The 17292-nt window shown below is 39.1% G+C and overlaps 1 protein-coding gene across 1 annotated transcript; it reads right to left on the bottom strand.

The window, feature by feature from the left end:
- Positions 1–13409: 13409 nt before the first annotated feature.
- On the bottom strand, positions 13410–15891 carry LOC135486741 (N-lysine methyltransferase KMT5A-like). The gene is made up of 3 exons (XM_064769836.1): positions 15804–15891; positions 14894–15062; positions 13410–13506 (listed from the first exon to the last, which is right to left on the bottom strand). The coding sequence occupies exons 1-3, from the start codon at positions 15889–15891 to the stop codon at positions 13410–13412; spliced, it is 354 nt and encodes a 117-aa protein (XP_064625906.1).
- Positions 15892–17292: the final 1401 nt, after the last annotated feature.

Raw genomic sequence — 17292 nt, 5'->3', positions numbered from 1 at the left:
GGCATGTTGTTTACTCGATCCATGTGCAATAATCTTGGAGCTCAATGACACTCAGCTCGATGACGATGGTAGCCTGGTAGGCGATATTATCACCAGTTCGTTTCAGTGGTAGTCGTAAGGTCTTTAGGGACTACTTTCAGAAATTAGTTCTTGAAAATTTGGCCACATTTCTGTGAAAACGATATCGGAAGTGCATGCTCTGTTATTCGCGATGACACAATCGCCGATGTATTTTGAAGTGGAGAATTCCCACAGTATGTGAAGTGAATCGGCATGATTCTGTTCGCCTATTAAGTTTTAGTTCTACGATTCTTTCATGAGTAAAAAGTAGACATTCTAAGCAATACAATAATGTCACTCCCATAAAAATTGATTGGAAATTGAGGGAGCTACGGCACTCTCTTCGGCAACTGACAGCGCTGAAAAAATACATTGCATACTGTACAATACCAAATAGCGTAGGGAATCACCAGAAATGACGTCATCGCTGGTCTAAATAGAAAACTACGGTGGCGCAGTAGAGCACAAGAAAAGGTTTAGCATTAACTTCGTCATGCAAGCTTCAGCAACAAAACGATTTCTCATGAATGATTTACTTGATCATCATCAGCTTGTTTCCCCTGATAGATAAAAAAAATGATTTACAATTTCCACCAAAGTTTTCTATTTTGTGTATAGTCACATGTTATTTAACTGGCAAGGAGCCAAGCAGACAATCAAAACTTACTATTGTTCAATAAAACATAATTTTCTTAACTCTGTCATATTTTTCACTTTCATACTAAACAACGCAGGTTTCCCTTCATGACCCAAGAATAATTCTTTAGACATTTTTAATGACTCGGAATCCATGCACTCTGATTCTCCATAAATGGATGTATGGTTTGACCAATTCTTGCATGACATGTCCACCAAACAAAATGTGAATGCAGTCCGGCAAAGAGGAACAACCAACCATTCACTTCGACTTTTAAAGGCTACATGGTTCCAAGAAAATACATTTATACTACCAAGTAAAAGGTTCATCCTACATTTTCGTTCATATGTAGTCTAGCATTTACTTGTTTTGGTAGCAAATACTGATTTCTAAAAATCCTTTGCTTTCACAAGAACTAAACTATTCCAATTTTTGAAGCATACTAAATACTTCAAAATTTGGAGTAAAAGCTTATGCTAGTTTTTATTCATATGGCCCATCAACAGGTGCATACCATAAACCATGAGAATGTTCCAACAGTGGCATAATTATGTCAACCAAAAACATTGGTACCGTAGTGAACGCAAAAGGATATCAAATACCATGGAGCATGCCATTTTCATGCATAATGAACTAAACACCGGGAAGATATTAATGATATTAACTCAGCTGAGCGCCAGGCCCTTGGGCCTCTTGTTATGTTTCAGGCCGTACATCTCTGTAAGTACTTGGTGTATTGAGAAATTGAGACTATATTTGTTATCTGCTCTTTATTTTAAGACCAAAATCTCCACCATTAGGGGATGTTTTGCAAAGTTATCGGAAAATTCCGGAGGTAAGGAGCAAATCCATGTTTCTTAGTTGAACCTTTATGGTTATTGCTTTATGCAGCCGTCAGTGTGAATCCTGTACTCCCTGTCCTGGGGCATATGACAGTTGATTGACGCATTTTTGTTTGGACACCATGACAAACACAATGGATACCTTTGTGTTTGTCACGGTGTCCGAACAAAAATGCGCCAATTAAGTGTCGAGTGCCTGAGGAGGGGGAGTACAGGATTCACATTGACGGCTGCATTATGCTAACATGTACAGTGTAGGCTTGACTATTACATGTTGGTATGATCTGGCCGATACTCAATGATGTTGTTGGTATGGCTTGCAGAGAAATTGAGTGCAATGGGCAAATTGTCCTCAATGTCAGTGATGTTGCTGATTGGTGGTAGGTCATCGACAGAGTTGAGGAACTGTAGTAGTGCTGGCAAGTTGGTGGTGAATTCCTCGCAGTTTTGTTCTTGGTCATTTGTGAGAATTGTAATTTCATGTTCCATCTCTGTGTCTGCAATGCCAATCATGGTTGTTATGATGTCATTTGGTGGTTGCTCAGGAGTCTGAAATACAAGATGTGAAGGTTATGTTTGAATGGGAATTTGTTATGTGGAGTTCTCAATTGAAAGGAAATTTTTAACCAAATTGTCCACATTTTAAATATTAGCCTAGTTCATTTGCAGGGTTTTCTCTTAAAATGTATGCAATTAATTTCTTAAAGAAGTACATTTAGTCATGTTTATACTGCTTAAATTACCAGCTCTTTATGAAATACATGAAAATATTGTAATTTTCCATCTACTATTGATAGTGATGGTGATATCAGAGGCTGACTGACAAAATTGGAATCAATTGTAGAATGAAGTTTCTTTATAAATTGGTATTCAAATTGTAGAGTGTTTAGTGATGAAAATGATCTGCAGACTCTTGTGCTTCCTAACTTGAGAACTAGTTCATCAACAATACTATAATGCATTGTTTAGAGAGCTACAGTTTCCAGGATGCCCTTGTCTTGGCATAAAATTCCTATGTTTGAGGTTGGAAACTGTTGTTACTGGCTCAGCAAGGGGGGACATGTCCCCCCTCTGTATGAAACCCTGAAGGTGGAGGTTCGATCTGTTACTTACAGTGATTGTAGATGATTCAGTGGTGCTGAGATTTGTGGTGTTTTGGAAGTGGCCCACATATGCATTTGTTATTCGCACAAAATCACCAGGTTGGGGGATCGTGGCTGCTGTTGCGGCATCTCTCCAAAGTGAGCATCGAATGCTGCCTGTTTTGTCTTTGATGGTCAAGTCTTTGATTGGGACTGATTGTGGTGAATTGCGTAGGTTGACCGTGCGAATAGCATCTGCCTGAAAATGAAATTTTGTCAAAGAGATATGGGCATGGAAGACACATCGAAAGTATTTTTTTAAAAAGAATTTATCAATAGGGAACATTACAGGGCTTCCTACTCTTAACTTTCCTTATGAGTACAATGCTGCAGATTTGTACTGTTGTTTGCATTTTTGCAAGTACAATTTCCATAATTCCCAAATCTCTGCTGTAAATTAAAAGTGTGTGTTAAATTCTGAAAATGACTTGCAACTTTCACAAAAGGGATACAAACTTGGGTAGTTTCTGCCGATCTGTCCCGTTTACATTAGCACAGTGGAACCGTGCCATATGAGGCAAGTTTGTGTTTCTTTCGAACGATCACCCAAGTTTACAGGGGAAAAGTATTAAAATAAGCAAATTTGCATCCTTGAATTTACCGATTTTCCACAACAGAGCAACAGTGGATTTTTTGCTGCTCGGACAGTCATATTTTTATATTTCTTTCATAATTTTCTCTTGTAATCTTAACAGCCTTATAGGCATTGTTTGTTAGGAATAAATTGAATTCAATTGAATTGTTTGTGGTTCTCCGAATCCATCTCCACATCGTGCTAATTCACACAACCGTCTCACGTAGAAATTTCCTCAGGAATTTAAAGTAAACGCGACCCGGTCTTCAATATTTTACACACACAAGAAGAACACGCTGTTCCACATTCCCACAAACTAATTAAAAGTACCAAAGTTTGCACACGCGCATATCTCAAATGGGAACTATGCCGAGATCGGTGCACCATTTACACTTGCTTATTTTTGAGAAAGGTAGGTTAGATTAGATTGCTACAGTAACCGTTTGCTATAGTACGAAATGAATTAAGATTGACTTACCTGTGTTACTGTTCCCTCAATTGTCAGTGTGGTCTTCAAGGGTGATGATGTTGCCAGTTGAATGGTGACAAGTGGGGCATCAGGTGGGTTAATTATGTCATTGGCTCTTGTTCTCAGTTCGGTTGAGATGACCATTGTCTTGGTTTTGTATATCTTCGTTTTGTTATTAGTTGTGATGTGTGTGCCTTTGGAGGAGTAATTGGTGATGAGGATCGTGTTGTTTGGTATAAATTTCTGTGCATGTGTCTGGTCATAAATATTGATCTTCATGGCTTGTCAGCTATGGCTGCTGTCCACATGTCGACGTTTGTTCCATTGGTATTTTGAAATGATTTCCGTGGGCCAACTGCTACGACGGTTGCCTTCAGTGGTGCCTTGATGTTGTTTTGAGGAAACTTGATTGCCTTTGCAATATCCATGTTGATCTGAAAAGAGAAGGGGTTTGTCTTGGGTTATTTTTGGTGTACATACTCTTTATGGCTTTTTACTGGAGATGAAATTGTTTCTGAAATGTAGAAAGTTAGGAAGCTTAGGTCAACATTCATTATTAGATTATTTACAACAAAAACAGCATACTGAAGTGCGTAGACTTGGTTTCTGACATGGTGGTAATATGGTGTGAGTATGCGACAGAAACGACATTTGTTAGGGTCATGGTACATTGTGGGAATGTGTTTAACAAGAAATGTTTTTTTAAAAAAACATAGGGCGTTGGATTTGAAGTTAATGATGGCTTTGTTAGTTTGGAACGAGAGTTGATGGAATATTAGTACTAGTAGGGCTATTGCCGGTGGGGTCTGCATCTTTCAGCTGCATCCTCTTTCGCAGAAGCTACATTCACTTGCTAATTCTGGTCTGTCAGCCAAATGACGATGACCCAATCCCCAGGTGTAAAACATGATAGGTACGGTCGGTGTGAATTCGTCTTCGGTTGAAGATGTCAAGTTGGTGACGGCCGTAGTGGAATTGGTTAGACTTAACAACGACATCAACGTAGTACGTGCATTTTGCTCTGTCGGCGTATAGGGATGGCTTTTATCACATGTCAAGGTCCGTCGAAGCTTCGTACAAAATTGTCTGTAATGTCATACAAAGACAGCGAAGTTGCCAAAAACTAAGCAAAAATCCCGGAGAATTCATAAATCCATCTACCCAGCATCATTTACGGGAATTTCAGACGTGCCAAAACAGTTAAAACCCATTTTTTAAACCAAGTTTTGCCGTAGTCAAGCGTGCGATCCAACCATGCGATATTTTTCCGTATCACACGGTCCGCCTTCTAACACGTTCGATTTGCCTAAAAAGTCAAATATGGTGACATGTGATAAACAGAAAACGGCACTCGTGTGTTTCGGTCGAGTGGGTTTCCCGACCAAGAAAAGCACGAGTGTGATATTTCCACTCAAAAAACACACGAGTGCCGTTTTCTTATTGTATTACATTGGAAAAACTAGAAATTCGTTCGTATCAATCTTTAAATATTGTTGTTTACTATTTTTAATTTTTTTTACGGCATTTTCCGAACAGTGCATTCATACAACTCGAAATTTTTGTTGTATTCCCCGGCAATCTTCACTTCACCTGTCAAATTTGCTAATTTTCTTTTATAGAGGTTGCGCATGTATCGATGACATTTTTCACAAAGTTGGTTGAACATTTTTTATAGCTAGGGCGTATAGTATATGACTACATGTATTGATGTACAGACTTTGGACGCCCTAAAAAGTGTGGAGTGATATGCCTACTGCATGATGGTAACTGTAATATGTCTGTAGAATTTGAGTCTGGCATTTTATGTTTTTAGAGTAAACATGATCTATGGTTGTGTATCCTTCAGTAGTTGGCTCATTTACCCATTGTTTGTATCCATACTGTCTGAACAGAGATAGTATTGAAGACTGACTGATATTTTCATTAAAATCACCTACAAAAATTGCCTTTTGGTAATGTTGATCGGTTTCTTCCAATAGCATTGCAAGATTTGTTTTGAATGACTGAATTGCATAATGAGGTGATCGGTAGATAACTATTATTAGCACATCTGCTATGGCACATGCAGCATGTTCAATATTTCTGGTATCAGTTGGGATTGTTTGAAACCATTCCAACATTTGGTCATTATAAATAGCAACACCCCCATGTTTCTGATTTTTAAAATGAACATATTCCTGATTATCATCAAAAGATTCTGCTTGTGTTTTATGAAAGGAATTAAAATGATTCAATTGGCATGTATTGTTCCTGTGATTACACCATGTTTCTGTCAAACAAATAATGTCACTGTTTAGAAGACGTTTGTCATTTTTAGCTCACCTCTTAGCAGAGGTGAGCTTATCCCATACCGTGGCGTCCGTCGTCCGTCGTCGTCATCGTCGTCGTCGTCGTCGTCGTCGTCGTCGTCCGTCGTCCGTTAGCAGGGCACGTTTCGTAACTGTTAGAGCTATTGAGTTGAAACTTGGTACACATGTACCCTTATGTAATGACACCTTGGAGACCAAGTTTCGGTCCGATTCGTTTCATGGTTTGGCCACCAGGGGGCCAAACGTTAAAAGTGAAAATATGCAATATCTCCCTTAATAGTAGTCGGGAAATTTTGAAAAAAATATGGTAGGTACTTCTAGCAAAGGTGCATCATATATCCTCTGGGTTTTTGATTTGACCTCCTTTTCAAGGTCACAGAGGTCAAATGGTGTAAATTGGCCGTTAGGATGTAACGATGGCACGTTTCTAAACTGCAATGACTATTGATACCAAATTTGGTACACATTTACCCCTTAGTCAGGTGATCTCAGGGACCGAAGTTTGGTCCAATATGATTCACCACTTGACCACCAGGGGGCAAAATCCAAAAACCTTAAAAATGTGATTATTCCTTAACTTCTTGCCCGATTGCCACCAATTTGATATCATGGGTACATCTAACCACCATACAGTATATGTCACACAGGTTTTTAATTTGACCTTCTTGTCAAGGTCACAGAGGTCAAATGGCGTAAATTCGCCTTCAGGCCGTAACTATGGCACGTTTCTTAACTGCAATGACTATTGATCACAAATTAAGTACACATGTACCCCTTGGTCAGGTGATCTCAGGTACCGAAGTTTGGTGCGATCTGATTTGCCGTTCGGCCTCCAGGGAGGGGGCCAAATCCTAAATTCTTCAAAATGCCATTATTCCTGGTAATGACTTGCCCGATTGGCACCAATTTTATATCATAGGTACATCTAATTCTAACAACCATTCAATGTGTCACCCGGGTCTTCTTTGATTTGACCTACTTCTCAAGGTCACAGAGGTCGAATGTTATGTAAATTGGCCATTTTGGGGAAATTGTAATTGCTTGGACCTACATCAAACCTAACACTACATGACACAATACCATGCTCTTTATCCATCTTTCCTCCACATGAGGTGAGCACAATGGCCCTGGCCATTTCATTTAAATCTTCATAGTGATTTTGCAGGCCTTCTATGTTGTGGAGTAAGATGTTAAATGTTGTGGAGTAGTTGTGGAGGGCAAAAGTTTGGGCATTGAAGCTATTGAAGGTGCAATTCTTTGATCACAGTAGATATTGTTTTCATCAAAATCTTCAACAACAAGTCCGTTCGAAGTAGACACACGACTTAGGGCAACATATGTTTGTCCTGGCATAAATATCTTTTTCATTGATACTACAGCTGTTGACATTGTTAGACCTTGTACACTGTGGCAAGTACTTGCCCATGCAAGTTTCAATGGTAGTTGTCTCCTGACTATATTGTGGTTCTGTAGACGATCATCTTGAGGCTCTATTGGAATGCTAGGGAAATAACTGTTGTTATGTGAAGATCGATATTTCTGCCCAACTCTTTTTTCGTCAAAATTAATATAGACTTTTGGCAATTCATTTTCATTCTGGCATTCTATGTTAGTTACTTTTCCAACTACACCATTAACAAGACCATCAGATACATCTATGTTGCAAGTCAATTGAACACGAGCACCAATTGCTAAAACCAGTGATGACAATAGATAACTGTCTTTAAGTAGTGTGGTTGAGTGGCGTAATGTGAGTTTACCTGATGTCTTATCGCGTTGAAAGTCTTGAGCATTTATTTTAATCAAGTCTGTGCAATTTGTTTGAATAGCATTTAAGTTGTAATTGTTGACTTGAGCTCTTGTAGGATATATGTGCAGGGCATCAGGGTTTTCTCCAGTTTCACGCGACTGTAGCAAGTCTATGTCAGCTTTTTGCAGTGCATCTTTTTTGGTTCTAGTACGTATTCTATTCAACAATTTAGCATAACACTCATCGTTGGAATGTCTTTCATTGGCAGTTAATTCTGCAATCTGGAATTCACCTGTTCAGAAGTCCATTTCAGATTCTGTATACAATGCTTTACCCTTAGCAGGTTGTAACTGATAAAAGTCACCAACTGCAAGAATGGATACGTTTCCAAAGAGTGTGTTTGTTCCTGTTCTTTTGATTTGTCTTAGTCTGCCATGGATATAGGCCAACAGTTTATGATCAACCATGGATATTTCATCAATAATCAGAATTCACAATTGTGACAATTTGGAGCGTAGGGTGTTAAGTTTATCTTCCCCTAAAGGTACATAAGGAAGACTAATGTTTTTGCTTAGAGAAAATGCATGGTGGATTGTAGTACCTCCAATGTGAAAAGCTGCAACACCAGTCGGAGCTGTAAGCATAACTGATAAATCATCAGGGCTTTCTTGGCATTCAGAAAATATACGGGAAGCTTCATAATAGATACATTTTATTAGATGGCTCTTACCACACCCACCTTCTCCAGTTAAAAACAGGCAAAAGGCTGGTGTATTTTGATCTTGACGTTTTTGAAGGCACCATTGTCTTATTTTATAGAAGATTGATGTTTGCATTTCGTTCATGGATCTGAGAAGTGTCAGTGCCATGTGTTTTGGAATTAGTGATGTATTTTTCTCTATGTTTGATTCAAGCCGATTTGTTACCAAATCTGGAATATTATCTTCATTGTCTTTGTCTTCATCATTTTCTGTATTTTGTTCTCTTTCCTTGAGACATTCTATCCGTTGCTGTTCAGTTTCTGGACAAAGCTGAGCCCATGCATCTTCCTGTATGCCATTTTCATGCAAGTCTGTTTGTGCTCTATTAAGCAGCTCAAATGCCTTTTCATAGATTTGCCTATTATCATTTACAATTTGTTTCACTTCGATGAATATGTCATCAATTTTTACTTGTCCATGTCTGTAATAGGCTTCATAAGATTGAAATGGATGGGGTTTTAAGTTGGCTATGGTTCTGTGTGGTAGGTAGAGTTCCAGAATTGTTCGAAAGTGTTGTTCAGGTTGACTTTCTTCAGAAAATCGTGCAAAGCGAATCACAGCTGGTTCAGAATTTGATCTTTTTTTAATGAAACCCAAATTGTTTTGCAATGTGAAAACTGGAGTTTTCAATCAGTCACTATTTGAAGGTTTTGCTACTATCCTGTACTCCGAACAGAATGTTGCCATGCACATGTTTTCAAAATGACTATCATCAGCTGGACGTGCTAAATACCTGTCATTCAAATTGGTCATCCAGATATCATTATCATCATCAGTATTGCCAAGTGCTTTTAAAGGCTTGCTCATGCGGATTGGATTTTCTCCAGTTGGGATAAATTGCACATAACGTGATGCTTCTTTCAGTCTTAGACTACAGGCACGATAGACAGATTCCTGAGCACTGACTTCTCGATTATGAAGATAGACTTTGCTAACCTTTTTCAGAACCTCTTTTGCTTCCACATTGCCTTCACTATTAAGCCTCTCGATGTGCTTGTGACAGCAAAATACCCATTTTCTTTTCAGCTTTGGATATGTAATAGACAATGTAAACAACACACGCATATGCATCGGTCACATACTGAATGTCAAGGTTGCCATTCCAACATCTCAAAAGGTCACGGTTATACTGATTTACCCAGATGTCTTTTACATTGCGGTGGAGAACAATGCTTGGTTTCTTTGTCAATTGTGAATATGCATCTTCAAACATATTTTGGTTTATTTGAAGTTGCCGAAATAATTCATTGATTGTTTCAAATGATATGTTTTCATCAATTAAAGTTTTCCAGTACTTCTCTAACAGGATTTGTGATGATTTTTTCTTTTCATCTTTTTCAGTCATATTCCTTGTGATTTCATCAACTTTTTCTGGTGTATCAACAGCATCGACACCAACTTCTGTGTCTTGAGGAGGTCTAGCAATAAATGTGGATTCTGACGCTGGTCGTGGGAAGTTAAATCGACAAACAGTATTTTTCTTTTTGCAAGACTTTGAGTGTGTGCGACTATGTGTTTGCACTTTGGATACAATTTCATGAAGTTCTTCATCAAGTTCTGAATCTGGCATTTCACATGTTACATATCTGTCAATGAACTGCACTACTTCTTCATCAGAATTAATGACTAGCTTTGGTGCATTTTCTATCCAGAATAAACAGTGTGTATGGGGCGAACCTCGTTGTTGGAATTCAACTCTATAGAAGTAGTCAATAACTTTGCCAATGGGATTTGCTTCACACTTGATAACATTTGTAATGAAATAATGGAATCTATGATCAAACATTCTTGCAACTGATACAGGATTACTGCGTAGTACTTCAGTCTTGCCATCCCAGTCCATATCTTTTGCTTTGCGTTTGTCTCCTTGTTGTCGAAGTATCACATCAATCATTTCAGGCCACCTTAAATCTGCTGATGAAAATGAACAGAACCAAGTTGGAAGTCCAAGCTGTCGTAGCATTGCAAATAAATCTTTTTGTACTGCATGCCAATAAGGTGGTGTACCACGAACTGGTTTCAAAAATTTATATCCTTGGTCAGTGTTAAAAATTTCGTTCAATTTTTCTTTGTCTCGGATTGACTGAAGAGTTACTTTCTGGCCGGGACCACCTTCTTTTCCTTTCCTTAGTGCAATTGAGACACTTGAATTTACTTGGTCTAATTCTTTTAAGTACTGTGCAAAGAAGATACAGTCAGTATTTTTGGCTCACCGTAGGGGAGTCTATACGATACCGCAGTGTCCGTCGTCCGTCGTCGCCGTCGTCGTCGTCCGTCGTCGTCGTCCATCGTCGTCGTCGTATCCTGTTTCAAAAACAGTGGCACGTTTCTTAACCGCTAAGCCTATGAACTTGTAACTTTGTACACAGGACTCCCTTGGTCAGATGACCTGTGACACTAAATTTCGGTCCGATCTGATTCTTAATTTGGCCACCAGGGGGCTGAATGTAGATATCTAAAAAGTGTGATATCTCGCTTATTAATGACTTGTTTGGAATGAAATTTTTGTGGTAGGTACTCATAGCAAGGATACATCATATATCATACGGGTTTTTAATTTGACCTACTTTTCAAGGTCACAGAGGTCAAATGGCGTAAATTGGCTGTTTCAGTGTAACTATGGCACGTTTTTCAACCTCCACAGCTATGAACTTGAAACTTTGTACATATAACCCCCTATACCAGATAACCTCTGGTGCTGAATTTCGGTCCGATCTGATTCTTAATTTGGCCACCAGGGGGCCGAATGTGGATATCTAAAAAGTGTGATAATTCGCTTATTGATGACTTGTTTTCGATAAAACTTTTGTGGTAGGTACTCATAGCAAGGATACATCATATATCATATGGGTTTTTAATTTGACCTACTTGTCGAGGTCACAGAGGTCACAACGCAGACACAGATATAGCCGAAATTGCATGTTTTGTGTTTTTCGTGTTGTGGCAATCCAAAGGTCGTGAGTTCAAACCCCGGTCAGGGACGGCCAAAAATATTTTTTTATTTTATTATTTTTTATCTTTTCCCTTTTGTCTTTTCTGACTTGTATCTTACATTTTCTTGATTTTTGGCTCACCGTAGGGGAGTCTTATGTAATACCGCAGTGTCCGTCGTCCGTCGTCGTCGTCCGTCGTCCGTCGTCGTATCCTATTTAAAAAACAGTGGCACGTTTCTTAACCGCTAGGGCTATGAACTTAAAACTTTGTACAGAGCACCCCTAGGTCAGGTGACCTCTGACACTGAATTTCGGTCCGATCTGATTCTCAACTTGGCCACCAGGGGGCCAAATGTCGATATCTAAAAAGTGTGATATCTCGCTTATTAGTGACTTGTTTTCGATGAAACTTGTGTTGTAGGTACTCATAGCAAATATACATCTTATATCATACGGGTTTTTAATTTGACCTACTTTTCAAGTTCACAGAGGTCATATGGCTTAAATTGGCCGTTAGAGTGTAAACTATGGCACGTTTCTTAACCACTAAAGCTATGAACTTGAAACTTGGTACATATAACCCCCTATATCACATAGCCTCTGGTGCTGAATTTCAGTTTGATCTGATTCTCAACTTTGCCACCAGGGGGCCAAAAGTGGATATCTAAAAAGTGTGATATCTCGCTTATATTAAGTGACTTGTTTTCGATAAAATTTTTATGGTAGGTACTCTTAGGAAGAATACATCACATGTCTTACGGGTTTTCAATTTGACCTACTTTTCAAGGTCACAGAGGTCATATGGCGTAAATTGGCCGTTGGAGTGTAAACTATGGCACGTTTCTTAACCAGTAAAGCTATGAACTTGAAACTTGGTGCATATAACCCCCTACATCAGATAACCTTTGATGCCGAATTTTGGCCTGATCTGATTCTTTATTCGGCCACCAGGGGGCCATAATGGAAAAAGGAAGAAGTGCAATATCTTGCTTATTTGAGTGAATTGTTTTCGATAAAAATTTTATGGCAGGGACTTCTAGCAAGGATACACCACATGTCCTACGATTTTTGGATTTGACCTCCTTTTCTAGGTCACAGAGGTCAAATGGCGTAAATTGGCCATTAGAGTGTAACTATGGCACGTTTCTTAACTGCTGAAGCTATGAACTTGAAAGTTGGTACATGTAACCCCCTACATCAGATAATCTCTGACACCGAATTTTGGCCTCATCTGATTCTTGATTTGGCCACCAGGGGGTCAAAACTGAAAAAGTAGGACGTGCAATATCTTGCTTATTAATGACTTTTTTTCGATGAATTTTTTATTGCAGGGACTCTTAGCAATCACACGATATTGATCTTGTTGATGTCATAGACAATTATTGGTTGGATCATAAATTTATATATACTGCCCTGTCTTATTACTTGACATCAATACACATCTAAAAATCAATACACATCTAAAAAAAGTCTTCATGCCTGATTGTGTTCACCATATTCACCTCTAAACTAAGCATGATCCTGCCTACTAAAAGATGTATACGGTGAGCACAATGGCCCCTGGCCGTTTCATTATAGGGGAAATGAACAAAACAGAATTTGACCCCTAAAACCGGACCAGTGTGTTTTTTTGCCGAAAGGCTTTACCTGCCCACACCCTACCCTAAGACCAAACTTTGGGGCAAATATAAGCCAGATCCGTGATCCAGTGGGTTATCACCTCCTTTTGGTTTTTGCATGGTCCACTCATGCAATGACACTTAACTCCTTCGGGATGGATATCCTATATCCTAACAGCATGAATGTGGCAACAAGTTGAAACTTACATTTTTCATTCTCCATGGAGCGTGCCTCATTCTGTAGTCATACCTGACTTCTTCACCTATATCTATTCTCTTCTTGGCAATGAGTATGAGATGTGGGGTGTTATCCTCATGACACACCTTCTTCACATAATGTATTGGCCAAACGTTGTGGTGCATCGTTGGCATATCTTCCAAACGTCTCTGTATTATTTGTAGAATCAATGCTGGAAAAAGAAAGAAAGCATGAGGTGAGAAGAAAAAAAAAGGATAATGAACCAAACCATCTTCTATACCTCTTCTCAATTCAAAAGCCTTATAGCCCTTTCCCGAAATCACACAACTTTGAGCTGCAGGCCATAACAAGAGGCCCAAGTGCCTGGCACTCAGCTGAAAGAAACTGCAGTCTGGGATAATCAAAATTTTATCGGGAGCAGCACTTCGTGTATGTACTAGTAGTGATTGGCATTCTAGCCAGTTAGGAGCATTGGGAGTTGTGAAGGTTCCAATCAACATTGCCGATGTTTACAGCAATTTTCATCATATCCCTAGTATTTTCCATGAATGAAATGGTCCTGGGACCATGTGCTAACCTGTGTTAAGGGAGATGTCACATCTTTACTGTTTGTCACAAAATGCCCCCTACTGGCCAAACCAGGAATCGTATGGCACCGCAATTAGGTAGTGGTCACCAACAGTTACATATGTACAAAGATTCAGGTCAGTACCTTCAGTGATTCCGAACCGTGCCACCATCGTTGAAGGGTGATGCCGATGATGCACTTTGACCACTGTGACCTTGAAATGAAGGTCAAATCAATAACCCGGAGGTCAAGTGATGTCTCCTCTGTAGGAGTACCTACCATATGAATTTCAGCCAGCTAGGGCCATCAATATTAGGGAGCTATTGCATATTTTCTGTTTTCACATAATGCCCCCTGGTGGCCAAACCAGGAATCTAAAGTGACACGATCTTGTCTCCAAGTATAGGTCACCCTAGATTAATATGTACAAAGTTTCAGTTCAGTACCTCCAGTGGTTACAAAATGTGCCACCATTGTTGAAGGGCAATGCTGATGATGCATTTTGACCTATGTGACCTTGAAATGAAAGTCAAATCAAAAACCCGGGGATATTTGATGTCTCCTCCCTAGGAGTACCTACCATAAACATTTCAGCTGGCTGGGACCATTATTAAGGGAGCTATTGCATTTTTGCTTTTTTCACATAACACCCCCTGGTGGCCAAACCAGGAATCATAAGGCAGCTCAATTTGGCCTCAAAGTAGCGGGTGACAGATATTCCTCTGGAGTATTTATGATTTGTATCAATCTGCAGTGGCTATCAAGAGCCTCAAATATGTAAAGAATTTGTTTGGAAAGTATTAGAAAGATTCCAGTTAATTCTTATTCACTGAACTCCTATTCAAAATGTGCAGAGAAATTTTGCCGTGCTCTCCATGATGGGACATCAACAGATGAAAAAAGATATTGTTTATGCCTTCCAGGCTGAACGTTCCCTGCACCATCTTTCGAACATATCCGCAAGTGGGTTCCCATTATAATGATTTAAAAGTGGGAAACATTAGGATGGAGGACTGAAGAATACACTCACCAGAGCTGTTCACCATTATGAACAAAATCATACAGGAATTTGTGCCTGTTCTGTGTATACTTCTTTGTTATTTCTCTTCTGGTTGCCTCACTTGCCGTGATCAGATCTCCTTCATATTCAACTACAAAGTCTCCAGGGGCAAACGGTTTTGCGGCAAACAGTCCTTTTCCTGCATAAAAAGAGAAGTAATTATAGTGAACAGCAAATGAATGTCATGAATATGTAAAGATCAACGTATTGCAAATGGTGTCTTAGGTGGTTATTTGCATCTACTTTGGGTTGTTTTCACTTAGGTGGTTTTACAGAGTTGCAACCTCTCAAACTCACCCAAAGGAGTACTTTCAGAGATCTTTTATCAATAAATGGTTGAACATGGACATGTGAATTGGGCATCCAGTGAACACTCTAGACATCATTGGAAGAAATATCCACATAAAAGCCAACACTGTAAGTAGTTTAGCACATAAAGTACTATCCTACTTGTGTGGTGAATGGAGTGCATATTAGACCAAATTCAACCACCTAAGAAAACAGACTATGAAAAACATACACACAACCTAAGTGACAACAACCACCAAAGCCACCAATTGTCACAGACCATAGACCACCATTACAGCATCTCAAGAGTTCCACTGGTCTAATTAATATGAAAATTGACAAGAAGCCTGATATACATCATTTTCTTTTAGTGATCAATTTCTTATTTTGAGGTACCATATCGAGAACGGATCATAATAAAAGATGCAAATGATTATGGTCCGTTAGCTGGTTTGTGGGAATTGGAAATTACAATCCATTTTTCCAATAAGCCGATTCCTTGTCAACAGTTACATCTGAGCAGCAGAAAGTATTCACATTTGAGTGAAGATTCAAAAGAATGAGGTAAACAGTAATATGCTTGATCACTTACCAACATATTCATTAACTTCTTTAACCTCAAGCTTGGTACAAAGAGAGCTTAGAGGCTCCATCTGCCCTGCTCTTCTTCTTCTAGCCATATTTCAACTGAAAGGAAGCAGTTTTTCGATTTTGAATACATAGGAGGCCAAATGCTAAAAATTAAAAAAATGGGACAACAATTGAGAATCATTCTAAAAGTCACTGAACTCCACAAAAATGGCTGTAGTGTTTTCCTTCATGTAAAGATAATAGACTCCAGGCCTTTTTTGGACATTTTGAACTTTTTAGCTCACCTGTCAGGTGAGCTTATACAATACCGCAGCGTCACCGTCACCGTCGCTAAAAGACAATACTTACCGCAGTGAAAATATTATGTGTATGACTAAGAATGTATTTGGTGTCCGCATCACTGGCAACTTCTAATTTGATGGTCCCAATGTAAACGTCACTACACAATGTCCAGAAGTGTGGTTCTTGTACACTGTAGACACCCTCCAACTGCATTACCTGAAATAGGGACAAGGTCAGTTATTCTTGTTGTTTACTTGATGACAAAAGAATAACTATGTCCTACATCAGTTACCGTAGAACAGAAATATTTTGTGTGCAGATTTCAGTAAGTTATCGTTAATCTGCTGGGAAAATCTAATATATGCCCATCTTTGTGTGCTACATGCCTAATTACTCCAGAAAGTTATACCTTAGTCCAGTAAAAATAAGAGTGTACCTAGAACAAATTGCAACAGAAGGTTTTCTTTTTAGCTCACCTGTCAGGTGAGCTAAAACGATACCGCGGCGTCTGGAGTCTGTCGTCGGCGTCGTCGTCGTCCGTCGTTAACTTTTGACAAAATCGTGGCACGTTTCTTAACCGATTGACCCAGAAAGTTCATACTTTGTGTATGGGTACCCCTAGGCAAGACCTTCCTTCAGAATGAAAATCAGCGCAATTTAACTGCTGGTCTGCCATATAGGGGACGCTCTTTGAAAACCTATTTTTGTCATTTTGAAGCTATGGTTAAAGCTAGAGCGATGAAAACTTTATGGTGGGTGTATCTAATAAAGGTACATCACATATCACACGGGTTTTTGATTTGACCTTCATTTCAAGGTCACAGAGGTCGAACTCTAAAATATCTTTGATCATGGCACGTTTTTTGCTATTGGTCATAGACTCTATAAATTTTATATGTAGACACCTATTGGGCATCTCTACATGTTGACACAGATTTAGGTCAGTGTGACCTACTATTCAGGTATAAGTAGGTCAAGGTTAAAAAAGCCCATTTTCTTTATTCCAGCAGATTGAAGTTTGAAATGAAGTTTTAGAGGTCGGCCTGATATAGAGGTTTCGATATTAAAAAGATTAATTTCGTTTCATATCACTAGGTGGCGGTATTGTGCAAAAATGTCAGTTGGCACATTGCCAGCAGTTTTGAATTTCGCGGTTCGAGGCAATCCGTCGGGGTATCCAAGATGCGCAGTGTTGTACTGCGCCACTA

This window comes from Lineus longissimus, chromosome 4, assembly GCF_910592395.1.
Source record: "Lineus longissimus chromosome 4, tnLinLong1.2, whole genome shotgun sequence".
NCBI lineage: Eukaryota > Metazoa > Nemertea > Pilidiophora > Heteronemertea > Lineidae > Lineus > Lineus longissimus.
Note: the sequence above shows the minus strand (reverse complement) of the source record. Positions and strands in the feature narration are given on the sequence as shown.

What these genes read in the sequence shown, in the direction of transcription:
- LOC135486741 (XM_064769836.1), bottom strand. Translation starts at nt 15,891, where the DNA reads ATGGCTAGAAGAAGAAGAGCAGGGCAGATGGAGCCTCTAAGCTCTCTT. An exon ending in AGAAGTTAATGAATATGTTG is followed by an intron (nt 15,063 to 15,803) that starts GTAAGTGATCAA and finishes CTTTTTATGCAG; the next exon opens with GAAAAGGACTGTTTGCCGCA. An exon ending in CATAATGGTGAACAGCTCTG is followed by an intron (nt 13,507 to 14,893) that starts GTGAGTGTATTC and finishes TTCTTTTTCCAG; the next exon opens with CATTGATTCTACAAATAATA.